At 35.3% G+C, this 27780-nt stretch overlaps 1 protein-coding gene across 1 annotated transcript; it reads right to left on the reverse strand.

The window, feature by feature from the left end:
* Positions 1–645: 645 nt before the first annotated feature.
* On the reverse strand, positions 646–27579 carry eeig2a (EEIG family member 2a). Its single transcript, NM_001423874.1, is given in 11 exon segments — positions 646–2140; positions 2367–2430; positions 9518–9654; positions 9736–9919; positions 10029–10136; positions 12701–12804; positions 19636–19682; positions 25516–25632; positions 25713–25742; positions 25858–25978; positions 27292–27579. Coding segments are annotated over 11 exon segments (1101 nt in total). The 5' UTR covers positions 27438–27579; the 3' UTR covers positions 646–2097.
* Positions 27580–27780: the final 201 nt, after the last annotated feature.

The raw sequence follows: 27780 nt of genomic DNA on the forward strand, positions 1-27780 counted from the left end.
CTGAAATATTACACCTTGTAACGCCACTGCCGGGTATGAAGTCTTAAACAGGACCTGGCAACACTACTCTTTGATGTAGTTTGTGCTTGTCTGCAGATGTCTTGTAAAACCCGTCCGATAAATGGTGATAAATAAATTATACACATTTTTTGTTAATTAAGGTTACGACTTGTGTACAGTATTTTTATTGCTTCATAATGTGGCATGTTTGCTAAATTAGACGCATTCAATCTTGTCAATGTCACTGATAATTCTCATGCAATGGATTTCTTGAATAAAAAATTAAATAAAACTTCTTTAATAAAAAATAACATTAAAATAAGATTTTTGTAAGATTGTATATGATTTTGCGTCATTGATTTATTTGATTAATTTTTCAGAAAAAATTATTAGAACTAAGATTATGATGATAATTTCTTAATTTAATGTTTTTTTGTCTTTTAGAAATAATTACAATTTCTATTTATCTACTAATATTTATAATGCCTTTTCTTCAAACATTTCCACAGACATCTGCTGTTGCTAATATGTAAACAATAAAAATATAAAATGTGCTTCAAAGTTAATCAGCGAACATTTAAACAACCATAAACTTTCCAGTAAATCAGCAATTTGGCAACAAATCAAAACTACAGAGACAAAAAATTGTATTTATAAGTTTTATATAAAAAAGTTACTCTCTAATGCACTTTTCAAATGCAATACAATTGACTACTGGTGCATTGTTCCTGCTGAAACGACTAACAATTATAACTTCTTTAGTTTTTGTTTATTGACAATTGTCACTTGACAAACATAAATTAAATTCACAACTTCCTTATATACAACAATCTTCAGATATAACAGCCCTGTAATCTACAATAAGAATTATTAGCCTTTAAAATGGCATGTTTGTTACTGGAAAACTAGAACTCAAACTATAAAATCCAACATATACAATCTCCTTTAAACAAACCAAATACTGTATTTAAATGAATCCGGAATCTTGACTCAGGCCTTGTGCATATCTCTTAACCATACAGGAATGCCTGTAAAATGAATGTGCATTAAGTTATTTAAACAAAGTCACTTGGTTTCAAATGTCTTGAAATATCTACCATTTACAGCATCATCAATCCACATACAATTTATGGATGATTACATAAGACAGCGCTAAACAATTATATAAGTAACTCACTAGTCAACTATGTTGATCGAATAGCCTCTTTAAGAGTTCAGAAAATCTTAGCTGTCTTCTATTAACCATTCATATACAAGTATCTTATAAATGAACACATTTGTAACAAGACCTTACAAAAATACTTCTATCAGAAATATGATTTCAAGTTGTCCACTTGAAGTAACCGTTTTACATTAAACAAGTATACTAGCTTTTTCAAATTAGCAGCATCTGTTAAAAGCAACACTGGACAGATGAAAGTCCAAGTCAACAAGAAAACATAAAGAGGAAAACGTCTTTTCAGTTCTGCCAGCATTAAAGTGATTGTTCACCCCCAGATTTAGTTGAATTTACTCGCCCTCAAGTGGTTCCAAACATTTTATTTGTAAAAGAAGATATTGTGAAGAATGTTGGAAACTGATAGCCGTTATATAATAGGATACCACAATGTAAATAAGCTTTGTTTTTAAAACTTTAAAAATCATTGACGAATAAAGTGTATTCACTTAACTTTTATCAGATAAAAAAAAGAAAAAAGAAATACCATGGAAGTCAATGGGTTGCCAGTTTCCAACATTCTTCGAAACATCTTCTTTTCTGTTCAAAATACAGGTTTGGAACAAGTAGACCGTAAATAAATGATGACAGAATCCATTTTGTGTGTGAACGATCCCTTTAAATCTCTTTCCGAGAACTATAAACATATATTTTTGGTAAAAAGCTTCCAATCTTAGCATTTTCTGTAACTGTTAGGTACAGAAAAAAAGCTTCTGTCTGTTTCTAGAGATGACCAGTAGGAGGAGCAGGAATCCCACAATCCCTAGAGCCCACGCATGTGTCAGTAGCCCAGTATAGAAGTGCTGCTTGGGACGGAAGATGACTGCCGTCCCCTCTTTTGACACAAGATATTACATCACCTTCCCCCATGGACGCTCAGTCTAGCGTTTTATAACCACCTGTTCAAAAGCTCCAGCACCAACCCTGAGTGACAGAAAGTGAGAGATGGATAGGATTGCGTTACATTATAGAATTACATTACAGCAGTGTGCAATTTGATGATATTTCCAGAGCTCATGTAACATTATACCTCTCAATAATTGGCTTATCATAATGCAAAACACAATGAGCAAACACAAGGACATCTTGAGCAGGGGATGCCAGTTGATGTGTTGACCTTGCGGCAGGGATGTTACATAATCAATCTCACCTGCTGTGCTGAGAGCCCAGTGCAGTGCTGCCTCCTGGCCCAACAAACAGGCGCAGACCCTCCTCTGAAACACACACAAACACACATTTTGACTTCAGTCAGTGGAAAGGCTAACAAAAAAGATCAGACAAAAATAATAATAATAATAATGCGCCATATTTAGTGATGCCATTTTTTGCTCCCACTTTAAATTAGGTGAACTTAACTGATAGAATGTGAACAATACTTATTGTGTTAATACATGTTTTTACATTGTACTTATGATTGATTAAATACCTGCATGAAATTACATCTGTAATTTTGACCATGCCTTAAACCTTAACCCATCCTTAAACCTACCCATACATCAAACCTGTCCTGAACCCTACCCATCTGCCACCACAAGTGTTCTGCAATTATGAACACAGTAAGTACATTGTATTTAATTGTTGATGCAAGTAGTAGTCAAGGCCATCTAATACAGTATAAAGCGAGACCCATATTAGCAATGCCACGGCGAATGCGAACAATTACAAAATTTGGTTTTGACTAGCAGAAATAAAACGATAAATTTTGTTAAATTTTTACATGCATATCTACAGTAATATTTTACATTTTATTGCCTTATATGGTTTCAATTCATTGTTATGGAGGTTACATTTGCAGTAAAAACTCAAAACATTAATTAAATAGTTTTTAAATATTTCCCAAATGATGTTTAACAAAGCAGGGACATTTTCACAGTAAGTCTGATATTGTTTGTTCTTCTTGAGAAAGCCTTATTTGTTTTATTTCGACTAGAATAAAAAGCAGTTTTAAATTTTTGAAATAGAATTTTAAACTTAATTATTAGCCTCTTTACGCTATATTTTTCGATAGTCTAGAGAACAAACCATCGTTATACAATGACTTGCCTAATTACCACAATTTGCCTATTTAACATAATTAATCTAGATAAGCCCTTTTAATGTCACTTTAAGCTGTATAGAAGTGTCTAGAAAAAGATCTAGTCAAATATTATTTACTGTCATCATGACAAAGATAAAATAAATCAGTTATTAGAAATGAGTTATTAAAATTATTATGTTTAGAAATGTGTTGAAAAAATCTTCTCTCCGTTAAACAGAAATCGGGGAAAAAATAAACAGAGGGGCTATTAATTCAAGGGGGCTAATAATTCTGACTTCAACTGTATATACCAAAATATTGTGATAAATATATTACTAATTATGTTGGTAATTACATTAACTAATGGACCATTATTTTAAAGTGTTACCGAAATATCAGTTTATATTTTCCAAAACAATTAACCACAGAGTTATGGGATCAAAAAATATCTGTAAACATTTTTTTAGATTTTAAATGAGCAAAATAAACATGCGTTATGGATGTGACCAAAAAAGTTAAAACATAGAACAAACTGCACAACCCAAAAGAAACAATGCTAATCAAAAGGATAAGAGTTGGCTCTCTATAAAACAAAAATGACTGATTTTATTTTACATTTTTGCATTTATGAGCAAAGCTTTCTTATGGATGTGAAATTGGCACTTGAGTGCCAAATGTACATTTTCGCCACTTCTGGTTCGTATGCAAAGTTTTTTAAGTTTGAGCATGTTTAGACCCTCAAAAATGTGATTCATTCTCGAGAAGAAGAAGAAGAATTAAAGCTGTAAGCAGCAATGAAAGGGACCTCAAACCTGGGCTCATCACCGCTGGGAGGCCTTAGAATGACAGAGAACAGTCGACAATAATAATTTAAACTGGTGCATATATATAAAAACCTAAGAAAAAATGCCAAACTTCCTCCCGCAACTTTGGTAAATCAAATATAATTGTTTGAAAACATTGATAGAAACATTTTTGAGTATTTTTACAGAACTGTAAAGTACAAGCATACTCAACAAACTTAAAAAGGGTTCACTATTTTGGTAAAAACTTTTTTCATGGCAAGGTTGACATTTTCCAGGAATTGCTCTCATGTGAAATCATAAAATGGGGAAACCATACTGATATAATAAAATGTCAAACATTAAACAACATATATTTCATGATTTTATGTACTGTAAACAGAAAGCACATTAAATGCAACTGAATAAACTACCATATCAAATATCTTTTGTAAAAATAACATGTCAAAATAGGGGTGGAATAATGCTCCATCTTCAAGGCAAGGCAAGTTTATTTATATAGCTTATTTTTATACACAATGGTAATTCAAAGTGCTTTACATTAACTGGAATAAAAGAAACATAAAATACAATTATAAGAAATAATAAAAACAACAAAAAAATTAAAATGATTAAAATGTGTTAAAACATGTTTTAAAGGACTCAAAAAGAAAAGAAAGACACAATAGTGTGATCTGTCAGACGTAGCACAGTGCTCATTCAGTAAAGGCACAGCTAAACAGATGTGTTTTCAGTCTCGATTGGAATGTGCCTAATGTTGGAGCACATCTGATCAGTTCTGGAAGCTGATTCCAGCAGCAGGGGGTTCAGTAGATGATTAACTCTGCTTTGACTGAACTCTTGGAATTTCTAATTTATTTGATCCTAAATATTGGAGTGATTTGTTGGGTTTGTATTAAATGAGCGTATCTGTAATGCACTGAGGTCCTATGCCTGTGATTTCTAAATAATAAGACTTTAAAATCTACACTGAATGTAACTGGGAGCCAGTGTAAAGACCTGAGGACAGGTGTGATGTACTCTCAGTATCTCAGTGCTAACATCACTGAGTATAACAAATGTATTTATGTAAATATTAAGCAACATGCTCATTCTGGTCTATGCTAATTAAAGGAATAATTAATCAGAAAAAGAAAATTCAGTTATTTCATTTATTCGTCCTCCACTTGTTTTAAATCCGTTTGAGTTTCTTCCCTTTATTGAACACAAAACTGTATATTTTGAAGATTGTTGGAAACTGGTAGCCATTGACATCCATAGTAAGAAAAAAAAAATACTTTGGAATTAAGTTTATGTACATTCTTTAAAATATCTGTTTTTGTTTGATAGTAAATAAATAACTGTTTTGGAGAAAGTTATCCCTTTAAATAATATATAAATGAATAAGATATCATACCTCATTTTAAAAAGATTTAAATGTTTTAATGACAAAAGGGTTAAATATGTTTTGAAGCATATTTGCAAAAATGCTATATTTAAAATAATGATTCATATTTTGGAGCTGCAAAGTTATCGTCAATATGTTTTGAGTCTTTTAATGATGAAGTGGCGGAGTGCTTGAAACATCACATGTTTTGTGAGAGCTTTCGGTTTTTTAAGCTTTGATGGTGCCGCCTTCATGAATTTTTTTGAGTCTTTTAAAGGGTCACGAAACACCAAAACACATTTTTTGAGCTGTTGACAGTCATATATGTGTCCCACACAGCTAAAAACACTATTAGGACACATATATTTCACTAAAAAGTGTAAATTGGTTGTTTTTGCGTTATTTCAAGCAAATTCGTACTTCCGGTTTGAAACGAATTTTTGAAGCTGCGTCACGGCCATGACATAATAGCGTTGTATTCCAGCGTGTAGACTGGGCGTCTGTGCCAGAGTGTGTCTTATTACGTCTTACAGTGTGTTGCATTAATGCATGAGTAAGGCTTGGTTCAAACCAATCAGCGCGCTCTATTGTTCAACTTCATTAATATTCATTAGTGTCACAGTGCTTAGACCAAAGACACACCACATTGTATTGGCAAAACAAGCGTGAAGTGTTGCTTTTATAGTTTGCTACAGTTAAGTTTCGTTTTCATTTTCTCTCTGTGAGAGCTCAGACTCACGTGTGGATTACAGTGCACACGACGCTCGACAACAATAACTTACGTGTCTAAGGAGGATTATTGTTTACCTGAGAGCTGTTCTCATCTGCAAACGCTGAGATCCGGATTCGCTTGTAGTCTTCTCTTAATAAGGACGCGGCTCTAGTTGCTGGTGATTGTCCTGTCTCTACAGATTTGGTAAGTGAGCGACCAGTGCTCTTTGTTTATTCAGTTTGTTCGTATCGAACAAACTATAGCACCGAGTGTAAACATGTTAGCACCACAACCAAACTTTAACCTCGTGTAGGGTTTTTACCGCATTTTGTGACCGGAATAACACACGCGGCTTTCTGACGCTACCTGCCGTGTGCATCTAAGTTTCCGGGAAATGCTGAGTTTTTTTTTCTCTTATTCGCCGTGCGGTAACAAACATTGCATGAAAAATACACGCTTAGAGCAGTTCCTCGAATCAAATATCTCGTTTGTCGCGAGGGGCATGAATGAATTCCCTGAATGAAAGAGCCAAACTGCAGTTAAAGTCCAACATTTAATAATTTGGCAGATAATTCGACTACAGATGTCCATGTAGGTTAAACACCATCACTTTCTCCTGTGTGTTTGTGTGTATTTTGACTCTGAAACTTGCGCATGCCCAAATAGACACTCCCACACCATCCCACTTTTTTTCCTCCGACACTCCCCCCTAAACAGAGCTGGACACGCCCACTTTTCTGACTTTTTCCAAAGTAGAGGTGTGAAAACACCCTGCTGAAACGAGGGGGTTTCTTGGCCCTTTAATGTGCCAATAAATGCTTTGCTTTCAGAGGAAAGATATTTTGGCAACTGTAATTTTCTGAGGTCTATGTATGAGTCACAGAAAGAAAGAGAGAAAGAGAGAAAGAGAGAGAGAGAGAGAGAGAGAGAGAGAGAGAGAGAAGAGAGAGAAGAGGGGAAACTCCATCTGTTTGTTTGAGACTTTAGTAACCATAGTAAATGTTCATTTTACAATGCCACAATGTGGTGCATATAAAAGTGCAACTGTGCGTCTGTGGTAAAACACAACTCACAATTTCCTTGTCCCGAGTTTTTGTCTTGTGAATGCATTTTGCACCTTCTATGGAACAATGTGTGCTCAGTGTGTCAGTACAAGTTAGTCACAATATATTTCCATGCGTGTGTGTTTGTAGTCTGTGTGCTGTTATGGAGATAGGAATAATGTGCATATATAAACAGGGATGTTACCATCAAAAAAGCACTTGTAGAAGTATTTAGAGTACATCTTGTGCATGTGTATACTCACTCCCTGGTACCTTTTCTTAACAAAAACAATAGCATTTAACTTGGATGTGGTTTAGTTTTATTTGATTGTTAGTCATTCTCTCCGACCAGGCTGTTTTAATACTATAAGCTGTGAAATGTCACAGATTAGGTGCATTAAATTAATCAAAAGTGACAGTAAAGATATTTGTAATGTTACAAAAAAAAGTCACAATTTATAATTTACAATTTAATGTTGGAAAATAGAACTGCACAATATTGGAAAAATCTAACATTGCGATATATATTGCCACTTGTAATACAATATCACTAGATTTGTTGAATAACTATTTAGAAAGAATTTATAATATATTAAATTGATTGGGATGATTCTGTGTGGGCGTGTATCCTCATAAAATATAAGAAACAATCTACAAGCGTAGATAAATTCAATACTGAAAAAGATACAAATTAAATAAACAGCATTTATTGTTTTCTGAGGAAAAATCTGTATTCAGGTATTCAGTAGTTGAATAAATAAAAGTAAAATAATACTGCATAGTCTTTGTTTTGTAAACAATTCAATACAGTTACTCCTTATTAATGCATCAAAGTAACAAACAGTACAATTTCAAAAACACCTGTGAAATGATCCATTATAATTCAGACTAAACATTGCACATAGTCACGATGTGTCTATTGTGAATGCCCACATTGCGATATCAATGCTGAACCGATAAGGCAGGTTTATTGATCAGTTATATCAGAAAGATTTCCGAAGAATCTTGTTACACTAAATACTGCAGTAATACCATAAAGGGATAAATGACATGAAAATGCATTTATAAAAGGACAGCTATTTCAAATTCAGTGTTTCCTCTAGGATTTTTTCCAGCTGTGGCGGCAGGCCTTTTTTACTCAGATCTACCAACTACCTGTGGCTATTTCAATGACAAATGTCGTGAGCGCAGTATTGTCATGGTGACATACCATTGAACAGATAATATTAACAGAAATAGCAGAAATATTGCTAAATGTTATTTTAATTTCATGTTTTCCGCTATATTCATTCTTCCATGGCGGAGCACCACGCCAAAATTGATCCCGCCACGGCTACATTACAGCTTTTCGTTCAAAACATTCAGTTGTGTTTTTTCATAGCAGGTGATAATCGCACCTAAACAAATTAAAAAGGTAAGTGAATTATAACAGCACAAACTTTTTTGTAACCGTAGTAGTGCTGTGCGTTATTTGTTTGAACCTTTAAGGTTCCGTGCTGACTGACTGACTCTCTGACTGACAGGTGCGTGATACGTGAGGCCAGCAAACACAACGTATAGCCGTTTCACTTTACTTCAGGACGCATTAATACCACTCTGTAGGTCTATTGGAGACATTGATAAATATGCCTAGCAAATCTAATAAATATTGGTGATAAACTTGTTACATAAACACACTAAATCGCACTTCAGCAGCGTTTATTTATAATTTTCTTTTCTTTCTCTGAAAGCCTTTGAGAGTTTTCGTGGATGCGTTTTGGATCATTGTCTTGCTGAAATGTCCACTCTGGCTTCATCTTCATCATCCTGGTAATGTGGATGTTGGACTGAAGCAGCTAATATTAATTTACAATGACGAAGGGCAGAGAGTTGCTGAATAACTACTGAGAGATTTTAGCTGCTGTCTGGGCTTACACTGCCTTTCTAGACCTCCCTTTCTTCATGTGTTTGATACTTTTTTTCCTGCGTCACTTCATTTTATTATGCATAGCTTAATTTGTAAACTAATTAGATTTATTGTCTTTGCATATATGGATTTATTTGGATGTTACCAACATCCAGGGAAAATTTCAAGTCAACAGCACTTTTAGAAATATGTTTTCTAAGAAAAATGGTGACATATTCAATACTTATTGTACAGGCTTGGTAAGCAGCATATCAAAAGTGTACAAGAACCATACATTTTCAAATAGCATTGCATGTCTTCATAATGTACCAAACTGCTATTTTAAGTGAGCTATTACAATCATTTTTTTACATAATTATTCCATAAACTACATAACATCTGAACTACAAATTCTGCAATTATGAAAGTGCCCTGTAGAAATCAGGAAAAGATGGTTATTAAAAATGAACAGTACCTTCATTACTGGAGTCCAGAATGCTGTGGCTGAAGTCTTGACCCTGTAGGATTGTTTCAATGATGTCATCAGCGTCCACTCTGGTAGCGTCTACTCGCTTTAACTGACACTCCACCGAGTCCTGCTTTACTGGATGTCTGAAATGCAAACATACACTCTGTTAACTGCTTAATCTAAAGTTTTCACTGAAAACTGATCATTCATTGCATATTGTTTACCTGCCGGCTGAGAATGCACTGTGTGACGGTGTGGGTAAATGCTGTGGTAAAGGTGTGCGGGACTCTCTGTTCTCACTGGGCTCTTGAAGGCTACCTATCCCGGTGGAGGCACTGCCCACAGACAAGTTCCTCCGATGAGAGAGCTCTGTCAGGCTGGAGGAGCGTGAGTGACCTGTGCTGTAACCTGAGGGGATGTCCAGAATGATTGATATTATTATGTAATATTATGCAAACATACAATTGAATAAAATGATAAAATGTAATGGAAAACCATTAAATATTCATGAACACACCTGAAAACTTAGACTGCTGGCTGGCGTAGCTCGCGGTTCTTGAGTGGCCACACTTTCCCAGTTCATCTGGAACCGAACCATGACTAAAGCCACTTTTTCCTAAGTTTTCTAGAAAAGAGCAATTCCAGTGTTATAGATGTGACAATTAACAGTACAAACTTAAAATATTAATTTACAGAGAAAGTATATATTAACATTATATTAAAACATTTGTTTATATTTTTTCAAAACAACCAACCATAGAGTTATGGGGGGTCAGCAAAATATTTCATCTCATCAATAAACATTTTTAATGTATAATTGAGGGAAATCAACATGCATTATGGATGTGACCAAATAAGTATGCAAGTTTACAGTATACAACATACAGTGTAGAACAGGGGTGGCCAATCATGTTCCTGGAGAGCCACCTTCCTGCAGATTTCAGTTGCAACCCATATTAAACACACCTGCCTGTAATTATCACATGGTGTTCAGGTCCTAATTAATTGGTTTAGGTATGTTTGATATGGGTAGCAACTGAAATCTGCAGGAAGGTAGCTCTCCAGGAACAGGATTGGCCACCCCTGGTGTAGAAATTCTGTGAATTAAACTGTACAACTGCTGTGGTGACCCCTGATGAATAAAAGGACTAACCCGAAGGAGAATAAATAAATTCAAAGTGTAGAACCATCCATACTCTAACTGCTAATATTACCCATTACACATTGCGTGTTAAATGTGAATTCGATTAGAACTACAAACTCGGATAAAAAGTGTTAACAAACTACAAACATGGCGGACATGCAAGACCAAATGTGAAGAGGCTTTGGTAAAGTTGTTTGAATGACTATAAATTAATATTTAGCCAACTGGAAACTATTTAATGTGTTACATTTCATCTTCTACAACAATGTGAACTTCTATAAAGACGTGTTTGGACATTAACTTCTGAATAAATTATTATCCAACCTGAGGACATTTCTCTGCATGAAAGACTCACTGATGGCAGATTAACCTGCCTTTGCTTCTACAATAAGGAAGGTAATGAAATATATAAGGGCGACGCAGTGGCACAGTAGGTAGTGCTGTCGCCTCACAGCAAGGAGGTTGCTGGGTCGAACCTCGGTTCAGTTGGCGTTTTTGTGTGGAGTTTGCATGTTCTCCCTGCCTTCGCGTGGGTTTCCTCCGGGTGCTTCGGTTTCCCCCACAGTCCAAAGACATGCAGTACAAGTGAATTGGGTAGGCTAAATTGACCGTAGAGTGTGTGTGTGAATGTGTGTGTGTGGATGTTTTCCAGAGATGGGTTGCGGCTGGAAGGGCATCCGCTGTGTTAAAACTTGCTGGATAAGTTGGCGGTTCATTCTGCTGTGGCGACCCCGGATTAATAAAGGGACTAAGCCGACAAGAAAATGAATGAATGAATGAATGAATGAAGTAAATAAGAAATGTGGATGATGTGTTTATTGACAGGCTCATAACAAAGTAACGTAAGAGACCATTAATGAGGAAGTAGTATGTCGTAAATCTTGCATACTCTTCTGTTACACGGTCAAAAATAAGTACCTTTTCTTCACAAAATGTCACATTAATCAATATATCGACTTGTCGCACAACACGTGGACATGTCCTTCATAATTTTTGGTCATTTTTGGCCTTTCTATCATTATTTAAAGTGTCAGTATGGTTAAAAAAAACACTATAATGTTTACTATAAATTACTATAGTTTATTTTTATGTGGATGCCTGATGACTGAAAAATCTATCTGTTTTTTTCATTTTTGTTAACATTTATCATTATTATTATTATTATTATTATATATTTATTTATTTGTTTAGGATATCCTTTTTTTACATTGTGACTGCAGTGTCTAATTATTAAATTGTTAGAATTAAAAAGTCTTAAGAATAAAATATTATGTGTTCTTTGGAAGAGTGTACTTGCATTAATGCTATTATAGTGTCAAAATGGTCTTAAAATGATGATAGTATTATTTATTGCAATACATTTTGTTGCTATATACATCATAACACACACACAAAAAAAAGATATTGTGACAGCTCTAGCTGCATTGCCTCTGAATAAAACGGTTGTGTATTTATAATTAAAATAGTGCTGTCTGGTTAAACATGCTTAGAAGAAATTCAGTCTAATTAATTGGTAGTATCATTGTGAATTCTGGGATGCTGAAATGCTTTACAAGAAACTACAGTGCTCAGCATAAATGAGTGCACCTCTCGCAGACCTCTTTTTTCTATATGATGCTTTACAATTATATGTTTATGCATATACATTAGACTGGTCTGTACAAAAGCCAAAACTGAAACTAATAAAACACACAAAAAAAAAACAGGAAATAAAAAATCAAGAGAAACAAAACAAATTTAAATGTAATATAAAAATGCATTAAAATATAAATGTATAATTTTGCAGTTTGCATTTTGTTTTTGTTGCAATAACTCAACTGAAGGTAATTGTATTACCTTTCTATAACTAAATATGTCAGGTGACCAAACTCTTATTTTAATGGATATAACTTTTTATTAAAACAGCGTTGTTTAAACACACCTAAATATATTGGCTATATTCACTGAGAAATGGATATGAATATTCATTTTTAAAAGAGGATGTACTTATTTATGCTGAGGACTGTATTTAGGTGGTAGTGTTCTACACTTTCTATGCTTTATACCTGTAAAGTAATTGGTTGTTTTTGGTGTCTCTCCTCTTCTGTCTTCATGCAGACATGTCTCTGTGTCTCCTGGAAATCCTATTGTCATTGCAGTGGATGGAGGCCTAGAACAAAAGCATAACCATTAAAAATATATAAACATATGAAAACAAAAGATAACAATACATCACAGTGTGAAGTATCCATTAAGCATTGTATTATTTTTTAGATGAGTTCTTGTATTGAGAATAGGGTTACAGATACAGGGACACTGGAGCATTTCAAAGCTGCGATTCATCAGCGGATCGCTAGTATGTCAGGTTCTAAAACAAACCAGCTGATTGACGTGACTGAAACACTCCAGTGTCCCTGTATCTGTATGAGTTCGGTGAACTGATGACCTTCACAGCCAATCACAGTCATTTCTTTTAAGCACGTGAACACAACAGCTAATCAGCGCCATTTAAGAACGCGCTCAACAGCGCTTAAATGTTAGCGTGAAATTGACATTTTTAAAACTTCAGTATTGATTGGAATAGAATTCCAGCATCGTGACAACCCTAATTGAGATTGAATGTTATTATGTGGATGGGAATGTATTCAGTGAGGGTCAAAGTGGTTTAAAGTTCCTAGATGAGCTTATGAGTGTTATTTAAGGGTTGTTATCTCAGGATAATATACCTTGGACTGACCAATCAGAAGCAAGAATTCCAGACTGTGAAATTAGTAAAAATCAAGCATAGTTAAAACCTTTTTTATGTGAATTTACAATAAAAATATTACAACATGATGAAATGTAGACTCCTAATTGTTCACATTTACATTTAGTCATTTAGCAGACGCTTTTATTCAAAGTGACTTACAAATGAGGACAAGGAAGCAATTTACACAACTATAAGAGCAACAATGTGCTGTAGGCAAGTTTTAGGTGTGTAAAGTCTAAGAAGGAAAGCATTATTAAATTTTTATTTTTGTAGTTAGTTGAGGAGTCAGAGAGGTAGTTGCATATTAGTAAGGAAAATGGAGACTAAATAGTTGAGTTTTTAGTCGCTTTTTGAAGACAGCGAGTGATTCTGCCGTTCTGATGCAGTTAGGGAGTTCATTCCACCAACTGGGCAGATTGAGCGCGAGCGTTCGGGAAAGCGTTTTCTTCCCTCTTTGGGATTGAACGTCGCCTCGTGGTTCCTTCACAGAATGCAAGTTTCTGGAGGGCCTATAAATCTGCAGAAGTGAGAGCAGATAAGAAGGGGCGCAGGCAGAAATCGCTTTGAAAGCAAACATCAGTGCTTTGAATTTGATGCGAGCAGCAACTGGCAGCCAGTGCAAACGAATGAGTAGCGGAGTAACATGTGCTCTTTTAGGTTCAATAAAGACCACTCGTGCTGCTGCATTCTGAAGCATCTGAAGAGGTTTGATAGAGTTAGCTGGGAGCCCGGCTAGTAGAGAGTTGCAATAGTCCAGTCTGGAAAGAACAAGAGCTTGAACAAGGAGTTGAGGGAGCCATAACATTTTGACTGGTTAAAGTATTTAGTTATTTCTACGAATAAAACGAGTTCAAACAATAAACATCATTTGAACTATTACTTATGAAAGGGGTTAACAAATGTGTTAAAATAAAAATTATTATTACTAGGAATTAAAAGTGTCAGTTATCAAATGTTCAATCAATGTTGTATCACGTCAGACTTAAATAAATAAATAAATAAATAAATAAATAAATAAATAAATAAATAAACAAACAAAACTATTTGTATGATGAGCATCACGGTGGCACAGTGGGTAGCATGGTCGCCTCACAGCAAGAAGGTCACTAGTTTGATCATTTCTAACATTGCAATATTTCTGTTTGGAGTTTGCATGTTCTCCCGGTGTTTGCATGGGTTTCTTCAGGTGATTCAGTTTCCCCCACAGTCCAGTGATACGTGGTATAGGTGAATTAGCTAAGCTAAACTGTTCGTAGTGTATGTGTGTGAATGAGTGTGTATGGATGACTTCCAGTTATGGGTTGCAGCTGAATGGGCATCCGCTGAATAAAAACATATGCTGGATAAGTTGGCGGTTCATTCCACTGTGGCGACCCCAGATTAATAAAGGGACTAAGCCGAAAAAGGAAAATGAATGAATGAATTTGTGTGATATTTTTGAGCTGTTTATTTTTTATATATACATTTCCACCTGTCAAATTGGCCAGTGGAAGCTTCTGTGTTACACACCACTGCTGGAATCCACCCACACTGGCAGGTTGGTGGGTGTTAATGTCAAACTTAATCACAGATGGTGAATGTTCTTACCACAGATCTTGACAGCATGTACAGTAAACATAGTAATACGATACATACACATACAGAATTAACATATACAATTACAATATACATTTACAATTCAAGGGTGACATGGCAGCTCAGTGGTTAGCACTGTCGCCTCACAGCAAGAAGGTCGCTGGTTTGAGTCCAGACTGGGCAAGAAGCTATTTTTGTTTGGAGTTAGCGTGTTCTCCCCGTGTGTTTCCACCAGGTGCTCCGGTTCCCCTCAGTCCAAAGACATGCGCCATGGGTGAATTGAATAAGCTAAATTAGCCGTAGTGTATGTGTGTGAATGCAAGAGTGCAAGGGTGTTTCCCAGTGCTGAGTTGCAGCTGGAAGGGCATCAACTGCGTAAAACATATGCTGGATAAGTTGGTGATTCATTCCGATTTGGCGACCCCAGATTAATAAAGGGAATAAGCCGAAATGAAAATAAGTGAATAAATGAATACTGTAATATGATCATTAAAGACAGAGAGATATGGCGCATGAATTATTCCCAAATAAGCTAAACGCAGTTAAACTATTTTAAATATTTTTAGAATAGGAACAATTTATAAAACTTAAATTTCTGAGGGCTATTAATCCATAATAATCTGCCATTTCACTGGTCCTAGTGCATCTAATAGCAACTATGACGCACCAGTCAGGGCTAAAAGCACTGCAGGCGCAGTTTGAGAAGTCCCACACACGCACACACCCCCATAACACTTCTGTGGGCCTCTCATAAACACATACTCACAGGGAAACACCACCAAACACTCTGATTTATGACTCCGTATGACTATTTCTGACAACCATCGGCAGCGAAGAAATGATACAACTCTCATTAGAGCACGATTCTCATGTCTATGACGACAGAAGTAGGTACAGACACACACTTATTCATGGGGGTTAATTCATCACTCATTTCACTTACTAATGCACTGCCAGATCACTGTATGTGATGTTTTATTGGTGGATTGTGTGCCAGCAGCTTATATAACAGGAAGCGCACCTTTCAGAGTGTGTGTCCGGGTGCTGTGTGAGATGATGAATTCCCCCCCTCTAAATGTCAGAATAAATGTCAACTATTTCAACACACACACACACACACACACAAAACACATCCACACAACTACTCTGATCTGAAACCGCACCAACTATAAACAGCTTTAAGCACTGGTCTACTTGCACAGCCTCTGACCAAAATGTGAAGAGAGAAAGCTAAATGATAAAATTAAAAAATAAAATAAGATTAAGGGTCATTTTTTTATGTTGATTAAAAAAAATCAAGCAAATATTAATCTTTTTTACAAACAATTTTCCTGTTACCATTGTTAACGTGTGTGGCTGTATAAAATCTTAATGCAAGATCAGGAGCTACAGATATTCATTCGGTTATACTTGTATACACGTCAAAGGGTAATCATTGTTTTGCATTACATGATGACTCACTAAGCGCCACAATTTCAGCTATGAACATTCTTTAAAATTTGCATGAATCGTAAGTTGCTGATACTTTTATTTAGGTAAATTTATTAAATTAATGGTCATTAATTTAGTCACTAAAATGTAAATGTAAATTACTAAATGTACTTAGTAAGGTATTACTAAAATAGTCACTAAATGTAAATGTAAATTTAAATTTAAATGTAAATTGATTTTACATTGAAATTTATTTATTACTTCCAACTAAAACAGAATATTGGGAGGCAGACTTTTGTGCATCATTCACTCATAGCAAACTAATGGTAAAATCTAGACACAGCTGTGGATACTCTCATCAATATAGCACTGTACAACAATAATTCATATTTTTACATTACTTTGAGGTTTGGGTTAGGGTAAGGGGTAGACATAAATAAAATATAATTAATGGGTAATTTAATAAATAACATAAATAATTATTGTAAACTTCCACCCGCAGTTGTATCCCTTATAGCAACGAATCCAAACTAACGTTAATGGTGCAGAATGTACGTTTGACACCCAGTGGTTGAACTAGGTATTGCATTCCTGGATCAAAACACACGCAAGCACAGGTTGCCAGATTGAGGACAAACAGGCACGTGCCTCACTATTGAGCCTAAAGGCTTATTTAAATTGTGTTCTAAATAAAAGCAACGGCACGCAATAAAGGAATACTTTCCATAATAAAAGGAGTTTTTGTCCTGACCAACACATTAATATTTTAGAAACAGCTTCTATTTCTTGCAGCTGAACAACAGGAAACTTAATCAATGATCACCTTAGGTACTAACAATGCGAGTCTGAATGCTACTTTACGTGACATTTATTGCCATATTACTGAAATTATTAAAATATCATGACAAAGTTCTATGTTGTAGCTCCCTGTGTCTCAATCTAGTGCACTAATTAATGCAAAGCCCTGAAATTGTCTCAGTCTGACTTAGTAGGCTTCAGAATCATCAGGAAGACTGCTGACTTGACAGTTGTGTAAAAATAATTTAATTTCATATTAGGAATCATTAATAAAACTGAACAACAACCGTGTCTTTAGTTTAATTTCTAAACTTCCAAGTCTGGTCCAAGCTCCTCCCCTGGAGATCGATGATTGGCTTCTGGACTAGAAGGGGGGCTTTATTTACAATATATCGATCGATGATTGGCTGCTGAACTAGTAGGCGGGGTTTTGTTCAGCATATTGACCATTACACTTTTCCCCATTCAAAAAGATACGAGTGACACATCTTGTGTATTCTATGGTCTTTGGTTGTGCAGGAGACTATCATTGGAACCCTCCATAGCGAGGAAAGATTTCAAAAAGCAATTGCAAGAGAAACTGGATGTTCTCAGAGTGTAATATCTAAGTAAATTATTAAAGTGTTAAGAGAAAGGGAAAATGTAGCTGGAAAAGGTATGAAAAGTATGCCCGCAGCCTTGAGAGGATTGTCAAGCAAGGGCGACTGAGGCTGGTGTCAGAGCATCAGGAACCTCCACATACAGACATCTGCATGACATGAAATAAAGCTGTAGAATTCCATGCGTCAAACCACTCCTGAACAATGCTAAAAAAACAATGCTAGAAGCATCTGTGCTGGGCTAAAGAGAAAAGGTACTTGTCTGTTGTGCAGTGTGCCCAAGTCCTCTTTTCAGATGACAGCAAATTTGGTATTTCATTTGGAAATCAAGATCCCAGAGCTTGGAGGAAGAGCGGAGAGACACTAAAGTCAAGCTGCTAAAAGTCCAGTGTGAGGTTTCCACAGTCAGTGATAGTTTGGAGAGCCATGTCATGTGCTGATATGGGTCCATTGTCTTTAATCAACAGTCAACACAGCTCTATACCAGGACGTTTTAGAGTACTTCATGCTTCCGATAAGCTTTTTGAAAATAATGTTTTTATTTTCTAGCACTTGGAACCTGCACACAGTGCCAAAGCTACCAGTACCTGGTTTAAGGACCATGGTATCCCTGTTCTTAATTGGCTAGGAAACTCACCTGACTTAAACCCTATTGAAAATCTATGGGCTACTGTCAAGAGGAAGATGAGGAAACAGAGACCCCGAAATGCAGACGAGCTGAAGACCGATTTGAAAGCAACTTGTCAAACTGCTGATTGCCTTCATGCCACACTGCCTTGATGGTGTAATTAGTGCTAAAGGAGGCCCAACACAATACTGAGGACATAATACAGTACATTAACACACTTTTCAGAAGGCCAACGTGTTTAAGGTCCGTTTTTATTGGTCACATAAATATTCTAATTTTGTGAAATACGGAATTTGGTGTTTTCGTCATCTTTCATCCAAATCCAAATAAAAACAAATGAAGGCTTGAAATATTGCACAATGTGTATAGGGAACTAATATAACACACACGTTTCACTTTTTGAAATTAGTTTTTAAATAAATGGAATTTCCCTTAATATTCAAATTTTTTGTCACATACTTGTATTTTAAAATGATATTGATTATATCTTGCATTTTCAGATTAAGCTCATTCAAAGTTTAACATAAATATATTAATTACATATATTAATTTCAAGCTAAACTCCAGTTTATAGTGTCAAATTATGACTTGCCATCTTAACTAGCTTAATTAGGCTTCGAGTTTCAGATACTGAAAAAGAAACCTCTGCGTGTTTTACTAAACATCACCAAGGAAGTGGTTGAACCAGACTTCCTGAGTTCATGCAGCACTAGACTGTGGTGTCAGACAATGGTACAAACAAACACTTGTACATCAGCACAGACGCGCGAACATAAACAGAAGCATCACATGTCTGCTGGGTTACAATTCTGTTGAAGAGACTAGATTAAAACAATGATGGTTTATGATGGTCTAGTTGACCAGCATGGTGTTCAAAGGGATAGTTCACCTAATACCGAAAATTCTGTCATCATTTACTTCCCTTCCACTTGTTTCACACTATCTGTTTCTTTATTCAAAACAAGATAGTTTGAAGAATATCTCACAATATATACTATGAATGTTTTTAGCTACCTGCAGTCTACCTTTTCTGTTCAACCACTTGAGGGTGAACAAACGGTGAGAAAATGTTCTGTTTTAAATGAACTATCCTATTAAGACTCACTTTACAAGCTAAAAGAAAGCAAGTGTATCCATACTGCACACAAAATGCTGCAGACCTTGATTTTAAGACACAATTCTAACTTTTCAAAATGCATTAAAAGTGAATGTACCACTTACGCTTTAAAGCAGGGATCACCCGACATAAGATGCATACTAATTATCACCTAGAGAAAGAGAGAGAGAGGTGGTGAGCAGTTATATTGGCTGCGAGATGCAGCAGATTATACATTCCTAATGCCTATGAAAAATGCCTTCTGATTCTGGGGATCATGGTAAATTGAACCTCCACAATCTGATTAGATGAACCATGTAAGAAGTTAAAGCAAAATAGCCCTATGTGCACTATATACAGATGAAATAATCAGTTAAAATAAATATACTGTATAAATTTGCAATTAAGATACTACTTTTGGATTGATGTATTATACACAATACTGTAATGTTTAGTGATATTGTTTAAGTCTTGTACACTAAATTTACAGTCACTTCCCAACATTCATAAAACATTTAGAAATCTGTGCTCTAGTAGTTTTTTTTTTAACCGTTGTATACCTAAAGTTCGTACTTCTTTTGGTTGCTACTCTTTCCAGCTTTAGGTTTTAAAGCTCCATTCTTTTAACAGTACAAGGTCACTGTGCTTTTTAAAGCTTTTCTTTTGTTTTATAAGGTATTATTTGCATGTGTGTAATTACTATTGTATTGTGTTCTTACTGCTTCGTATCTGCTTTTTGATGTTGCCTCTTGGCCATGTGATCATTGTAAATGACAACTGGTTTTCAATTGACTCATTTGGTTAAATAAAGGTTAAGAAGTGTCTCATAAAACAAGAATCTTTGAATTAACATAGTTTTATTTTTGCTTTGAATTTATAACAAATTTACATCAAATAAAATAATATTATTATTATGGTTATTTTTATTTACTTTACCTGTTAGAATCCTGTTGATTTTCAAGGCCCCTGCAAAGGGTTGCTTTTACTATCAATTTTTTTTTTTTAAATGTCATGCTATCATATATAAAATAATTTTGTTTAGGTATGAAAATATAAAGTTTTTGTATATACATTTTGTTCTACTGCTTTTTTTTTTTTTAAACATTTATTACAAAATATAAGTAATTTATTTATAACTTCCAACTAAACCTGAATATTGAGTAGGGGGCGGGGTTTTGTGCATCATTCCCTCATAGCAAACTAACGGTCTAGATGAGATACAGCTGCAGATACTCATCAATATAGCACTGTAAAACAATAATTCATATTTTTATATTACTGTGAGGTTTGTGTTAGAGTAAGGGGTAGACGTAAATAAAATACAATTAATGGGTATTTTAATAAATAATATAAATAATTCTCTAAAACTTCTGCCCGCAACTGTGTCCATTCTAGCAACAACCCAAACTAACATTAAGGTAAAGAATGTCAATATGCAGTTGCTATGGAAGCCAAATGCATAAGCAAACAGCCAGTAGATTTTCATATATAACCAAAACAAACTAATTTTTTTTCAGTGGAGTAACTTCCATGGATTAATTTTCACTATTAATTTTCACTAAGAATAACAACGAGAGCTAGGAAAATAAAAATGGTAAATTTTACCATATTTATTCAATCTATAGCCTTAAAATAATTGTCCTCTAATTTAATATATTTTAAAATAATAATGATTTGGAAGACCCCTGCATGTGGTTGCTATTATTAGCAAAATTAAAAATGGTCATGCTATCATTTATAAAATCTTTATATTTGTTTAGGTATGTCAATATGCACTTCCCAGCCACTTTAATAGGTACACCTGTCCAACTGCTCGTTAACGCAAATTTCTAGTTAGCCAATCACATCGCAGGAACTCAATGCATTTAGGCATGTAGACATGGTCAAGACAATCTTCTGCAGTTCAAATGCCTTGTTGATGCCAGAGGTCAGAGGAAAATGGCCAGACTGGTTTGAACTGATAGAAAGGCAACAGTAACTCAAATAACCACTCATTACAACCGAGGTATGCAGAAGAGCCTTGTTAAATCTATGCCACAAAGAAATAAGGCAGTTCAGAAGGCAAAAGAGTCCAATACGGTACTAGTAAGGTGTACCTAATAAAGTGGCCGGTGCATGTAAATATTGTTTTTTATAGACATTTTGTTGTACTGCTGTTTTTCTTTTAATTATTGATGACCCAAGAACTGTTACAGTTTAACATCTTCATAAAAGTAATCATAACTAAAATTGTAAATTACCACAGAAAACCTTTACAAGAAACATGGTGCATACATGGTGTAATACTCAAATGACTTGTTTCTAAAATAAAACTTTCTTTCCAACTGTTACTGGACTGTGGTGATGCAATATAAACTGTCTGGTTGTGTGCGTGGCCGTCTGCTGCTATAAATGTGCCAGCGTGTGGAATTCTGGGTGCTCTCTGAACAGCTCCAGGCGGAGGCAGAAGGATCGAGGACTGAGGAATTCTGAGTACTCTCTGAACAGCTCCAGGCGCAGGTGGGGGTTGTGCATTGGAAAAACACAGCTCAACACAGGCCTGAGCATGCCATACTAAACCCACATGAAGCAGAACATAAAGTAACACAACACCACACAGATCTGACAGGACACGCCCCTAGTAACAGCATGTTTATGATATAAATAAACTAAAGGATACAATATAGAGAGTATGTGATTTATAGACAAAGTGTACAGCTGTCTTAAAGTCTGTGTGTGTCTTCATTATGAAGCTGTTGTTCTGTATACAGTGCTCTGCATTTTGGCTCCAGACTTCCAGTCTCATTCATTTCCATTCATTTTTATATGTTAAAAACAGCTCATTACGCTGCTTGATGTTGCAAACTGAAATTTACTTATTATCTTATTCTACTTTGTCTGTATAGTCATGCAAACACTTGTTTGTAGTGCAAGTAGTTTGACCGTTTTCTGACGTTTATTATTCCTAGTCATTTCTCCCATAGGCAACTGAATCGGAAGTTCTAAAACAATCGCAACAACGAGCCCACTTCCGCATTAAAAAATAAGTTCAACAGCCAATATTTTTGGTGCATTTAAACAAAGCTATTGTATCCATAAAACTAAAAGTTTGGTCACCTAACTTCCTAAGGAATAGAAAGAAAATACATTTAAATTTAAATGAGTTATTGGAAAAAAATACAATTACAAACTGCAAAATTTCGCCTAAATTTAATAACTTGTATATTTTACTTGATTTTTTTTGTTTAGTAAAATTTTATTAACAATTTCCCCCAATACATTAATTTGGGTGGACTCATTTTTGGACTGTGATCTTAAGTTTTTTTTTTCTAGTTTTGGCTTCGGGACGAACTAGTCTAATGTTTATGCACAAATATATTACTGTAAAGCATCTTATAGAAAATATTCATTTAAAAGAGAGGGGCGTACTCAATTACTGTATGCTGAGCACTGTGTATGTGCTTGTAGGGCTCGAAAGTAACATTCGACAGCACTGGGACTGATGCTACTATTGTACAGTCTACACATGGTGGCACCAACACCTAATTTAGCAGCGCTCTACTATTGTAATATTAATTCTCTCACTAATACTCTCTGAGAGATTTAGTATGGTAATTAGTGGTGTAATGGATCACAAATCTCACGATTCGGATCACATTATGGTTTTTTAGTCATGGATCGGACCATTGTTCGGCTCAGTCAAAAAGGGGAGGAAACAAATATATTTGTGTTCCATTTATTACAAAAACAGTCCTGCAAAAACCTTTTGGTTTTAACAAACAGAACTTAGAACTTGTTATTTTAATAAAAATACAATAAAAAATATTCAGCTGAATAAAAATAAACTGTAAATTATTCAGTACTGTGAAAAATTCAATGTTAATACTACTGCTGCTGCTGATAACCCTAAACATAAAGTGTATATTGAGTATAAAATATGTATTTAAATGTATTTAAGTCTCATTTTAAATAAATGATTCAGTTATTCACTTATAAAACTTCACGTTTCATTGCTAGATGGATCATTTTCGAAGAATAATTCAGCAGCATTTTTTAAGGGCTGGTTGTCGCCACCTATTGGTTAAATAATGTAATTGCTGTCTACAACTTTAAATTTTGAGTGTCGTAAAAGCACATGACGGCGATTATAATCTTTACCATAAACATGGTTTAATCTAAACTATAAACTGTTATCCCAGTTCTTCTGTGTTATTTAACAGTTTGTAACTTCATAACTAACTAAAAAGACAAAAGACTGAATCTTTTAAGATTAATAAACACCTACGGTAGATAATAAACCACCATCATTTATAAATTATGTTGGGTGGGTGTTGAGATCTCGATCTTTTAATGATTAATCGTGCAGCTTACACTGAATGCACTAATGCAGGCTAAAAAAATAGTGACGGAAAACACCCAAGAAACCCACTACATCCCAAATAACCTACCAAATCCTCTTCTGTCATCATTTTTTTATATTTTACAGAAAAGCCTAAACGCTTTCATACATGCAATTTGAATGACGCGAGAGGCAATCTCTCAGCGATTGTTACAAATTTAGGATTAATATACAAGTAAAAACATTATTACTTTGCAGGCCACACGTGTTCGGAACCATATATATGTATGTGGCGATGGTGAAGTGTTTGGTCTTGGTGGAATATATCTGCTACGCTGCTGCTGCTGCTTTTATCATTGATGCAAAGCAAGTATCGAGACTTGGCTGTATATTTGAGACTGCCAGTATATTTACATACATGCTGTCTGAGAATATAAAAACACCGCTGCTGCTAACATAACAAACACGATTATGACATAAGCCCCTTTCACACATCACCTTTCACAAAATTACCGGCAATTTTCCGGAAAGGTGTGTATGTGTGAACAGGCCCTTTTTGAAAATACCGGTAAATTCGTTCTGGCGACTTTCCGGAAAGAGAAGTTGTAACATTACAATTTAATATATATATATTTGTATAATATATACAAAAATATAATTTGCTGGAATGCTGCGCTGTGTGAACCCAAAAGGAAGATTGCCCGAAAGAGCGCGTGCACGTCTAGAACGTGCTGATGTGAGACGTCTGCTTTAACCAATCAGAACAGTCAGACGCATTCACGTCCGCTCGGTTTATAAGAATAAAAGCCTTTGAATATTTTTCCAGTCACATTTAGCTGCTAGATGTTAGTCAGATAACGTTTATATGTTCATCTTCTTAATGCAAACCGTGTAAATAATTATCGATAAGATGCTTATGATAAGCCGTTGTTTGTTTACCTTCAAGCTTTGCGTGTGCCCATGAAACAGCCCATGAGCGCCAGCACACACATATCATGTACATCTCGACATGCGAAAGTGTGTCTCTATATGTTTTCATCAAAGTTGTTCACAATACTGATCCATCCACAGAGTTTGTGATGTAGTCAAATGTTTACAAATACAAGCGTAGACGTTTAGAGTTCATTTATGGTTAACGATGTCAGAAATTTCCGGTATTTTGGAAAGGATGTGTGAATGCTCTTTTCCGGAAAAATTCCGTAATGCCCTCGCCTGTGTGAACAGCACTTTTATGAATCTACCGGTAAAGTCGTCCTGGAAATTTTCCATATATTTACCGGTATCACTGTGTGGAAGGGGCTATAGATTGGAACAACATGAGGGGGAGTAATAAAAAACCCACTTTTAATTTTTGAGTGAACAAACCCTTTAACTTAATTTGTGAAATAACCCCTTATTTAATTTGTGGTTTGTATCAGAGAGCTCTGTAACAAACTTAAAAGCTTCTCAATGGATTTCACAGCACTGGTTAGGTGTCTTGTAAATTACTTTTTTGTTTATTGTGTGCAGTTCAGTCAGTTAGTGCATTAAATCCCTCTGTGATCCATCTCATACACAACAGAATATCACTGCTTTTCAATTTAGCAAATCAGTAGTGGCATCCTCTAATCAAATTGTTGCTTTTGCAAGTAAAAAGGTAGCAAAATACCACAATTTCCTCACAGTCTGGAACTCTTTCCGTTTGTACCTTCAGTATAGAGTTGTCCTGACGTGTGTTTTTGGTGTTGTATCCCTCCAATAGACAGCGCCTCGTGGTGCTTCCTGAACCAGCAAACTCAGCCAAGTTTAAATCAGCAAAACCAAGCTGTGTGACATACAAACACAGTGTCAGCGCCAGTAATCTGAAAGAAAACATTTCATAATCCATGGATAAACAGAGCTTACCTTTGCAAACGTCTTCCCACCTTTGAGCTCCTTCATAAGAGAACATAACAAATCTGAATGAAAATCTCACCCGATCCAACAACATTTGCACAGAAAAAGTATCTCTACAGTTCATTTTAATGATAATAGTATGTTAAAACTGTACCTTTCTTACAGATACCCGAAAAACACAAGGATCCAGCACCCCTGTCCCGGCATTAGCACTCATCTTACATATAAAGGAGAATCTTTGCTTCCATTTAACGCAATTGACCAAAACTGGCTCTCTGCAGAAAAAACACAAGAAAGAGAGTGAGACAGAGAGAAACTGACCGATATTTAGACTGAAAGATGGACTATGATAGAAAACAACATATAACAGACAGAGAGAAAGACACCGTGGACAACGATTTGCAGAAAAACAATGACAGGAGGACAGAGACTGACTGACATAGAGAGACAGACAGACAATTGGTAGATAGACAAACAGGTAACAACAGATAGACACCTGACAGAAACATTAGATGGAAAAACAGAAAGACAGACAGACAGACAGAAGAGATGGATGGATGGATGGATGGATGGATGGATGGATGGATGGATGGATGGATGGATGGATAGATAGATAGATAGATAGATAGATAGATAGATAGATAGATAGATAGATAGATAGATAGATAGATAGATAGATAGATAGATAGATAGACTCCACATTGTAACTGTGTTATTATGTGAAATAATTTGGACAAGGCGTTTGTAAAGGGATTTGAAGCATGTTTGAACGAGAAGACGCATTTCAGTAATTGAGGTGGATTAGTTTGTTATAGTGTCTCTTACGTCATATTTGCTCGTTGTGAAATATTGTGCATTCTGTAATAAACGTTGAACAATGCTTCTTGCAGCTGTTTCGCTGACTTTGAATATGTTTGTGTTGTACTCCTTCAAAAGACTCTTCTACAGTAAGTGTCCTGAAATGCCAAACCACTGAGGTAAACATTTATCCGCAGTGTTTCTGAGGAGAAACGTCTGGCATTCCGACAGACTGGGACTACACAGGTCTGTTAGCATTTTGTAAAATGCACAAGTCCAGAGACTCCAGCCTCGACGGTTGGAGGAAGGAAAAGAATTAGCTAATCAACCACTGCCCACTTTTGCAGACCTGTTCCTTACAAACCCGCCCCCCTCATTTGACCCCTGCCAAAATACACGTTCTAGCAAAAACTTTACAGGGCTACATACAGTAATTGACTCGGCATCATTTCAGATGTAAATGCATTCTATTGAATTGAAGATTAAAAACAATCTCTTCTGTTCGTCTTTCAGTCTAAACGTCTAACTTAATTATATATAACAAAATTAATCAGGCAAGCTAACGAATTTAAATAAATTAAGATTAAAACAAACATATTTTTCAATGGCTAACTTAACGTTAGATGTCCTTAATCACTGATAACAATAACACAATATAGTTAAACACAAATCCGCCCTAACAAGTAAAAAAATAGATAGTGCTTAAAATGATCCTTTATTATTTCTGCCAAAACATAAATGTTTCATTTTAATATAAAACAATTGATGACTTTAAGTTAGTTTGTCTCACCTCGAAGACTCCTCTGAAAAGCCTCCGTCCGTCAGTCGGACCTTGCAGAACAGAACTCCGTTCACGTATGGGACAGATGACAGCTCCTCCAGCTCCACATCCACTTTAAACTTAAACCTTTTCTTTTTCATCATGATGAAGGCCATTGATTGGAAATGCAAAGGATGACAGAGTTGCTGTTGTACTCCTCGAACAGGGTTTGCAGACAGAGCCCCGCACTCGTTGAGTCTGCGTTTGAGCGAGTGTGTGCGAAACTGGAGTTTTTTAAACGGCGCTGAGTGAACGGAGAAGAGCTGACAACTGTGACGACACTTTAAAATAAAAGTCCATCAAAGACATCTGAAATAGTACATTCCGTGCTCACAGTTAATATAAATATAAGTGTTATTTTATATAATTAATAATGTGTGAAATAAAAGTATTTTGATATTTGTTTGTTTATATTGTTGTATTTTTATCTAACAAATAAATAACAATTATTGTTATTTT

The sequence above is a fragment of the Danio rerio genome, chromosome 2, assembly GCF_049306965.1.
Source record: "Danio rerio strain Tuebingen ecotype United States chromosome 2, GRCz12tu, whole genome shotgun sequence".
NCBI classification, from domain to species: domain Eukaryota; kingdom Metazoa; phylum Chordata; class Actinopteri; order Cypriniformes; family Danionidae; genus Danio; species Danio rerio.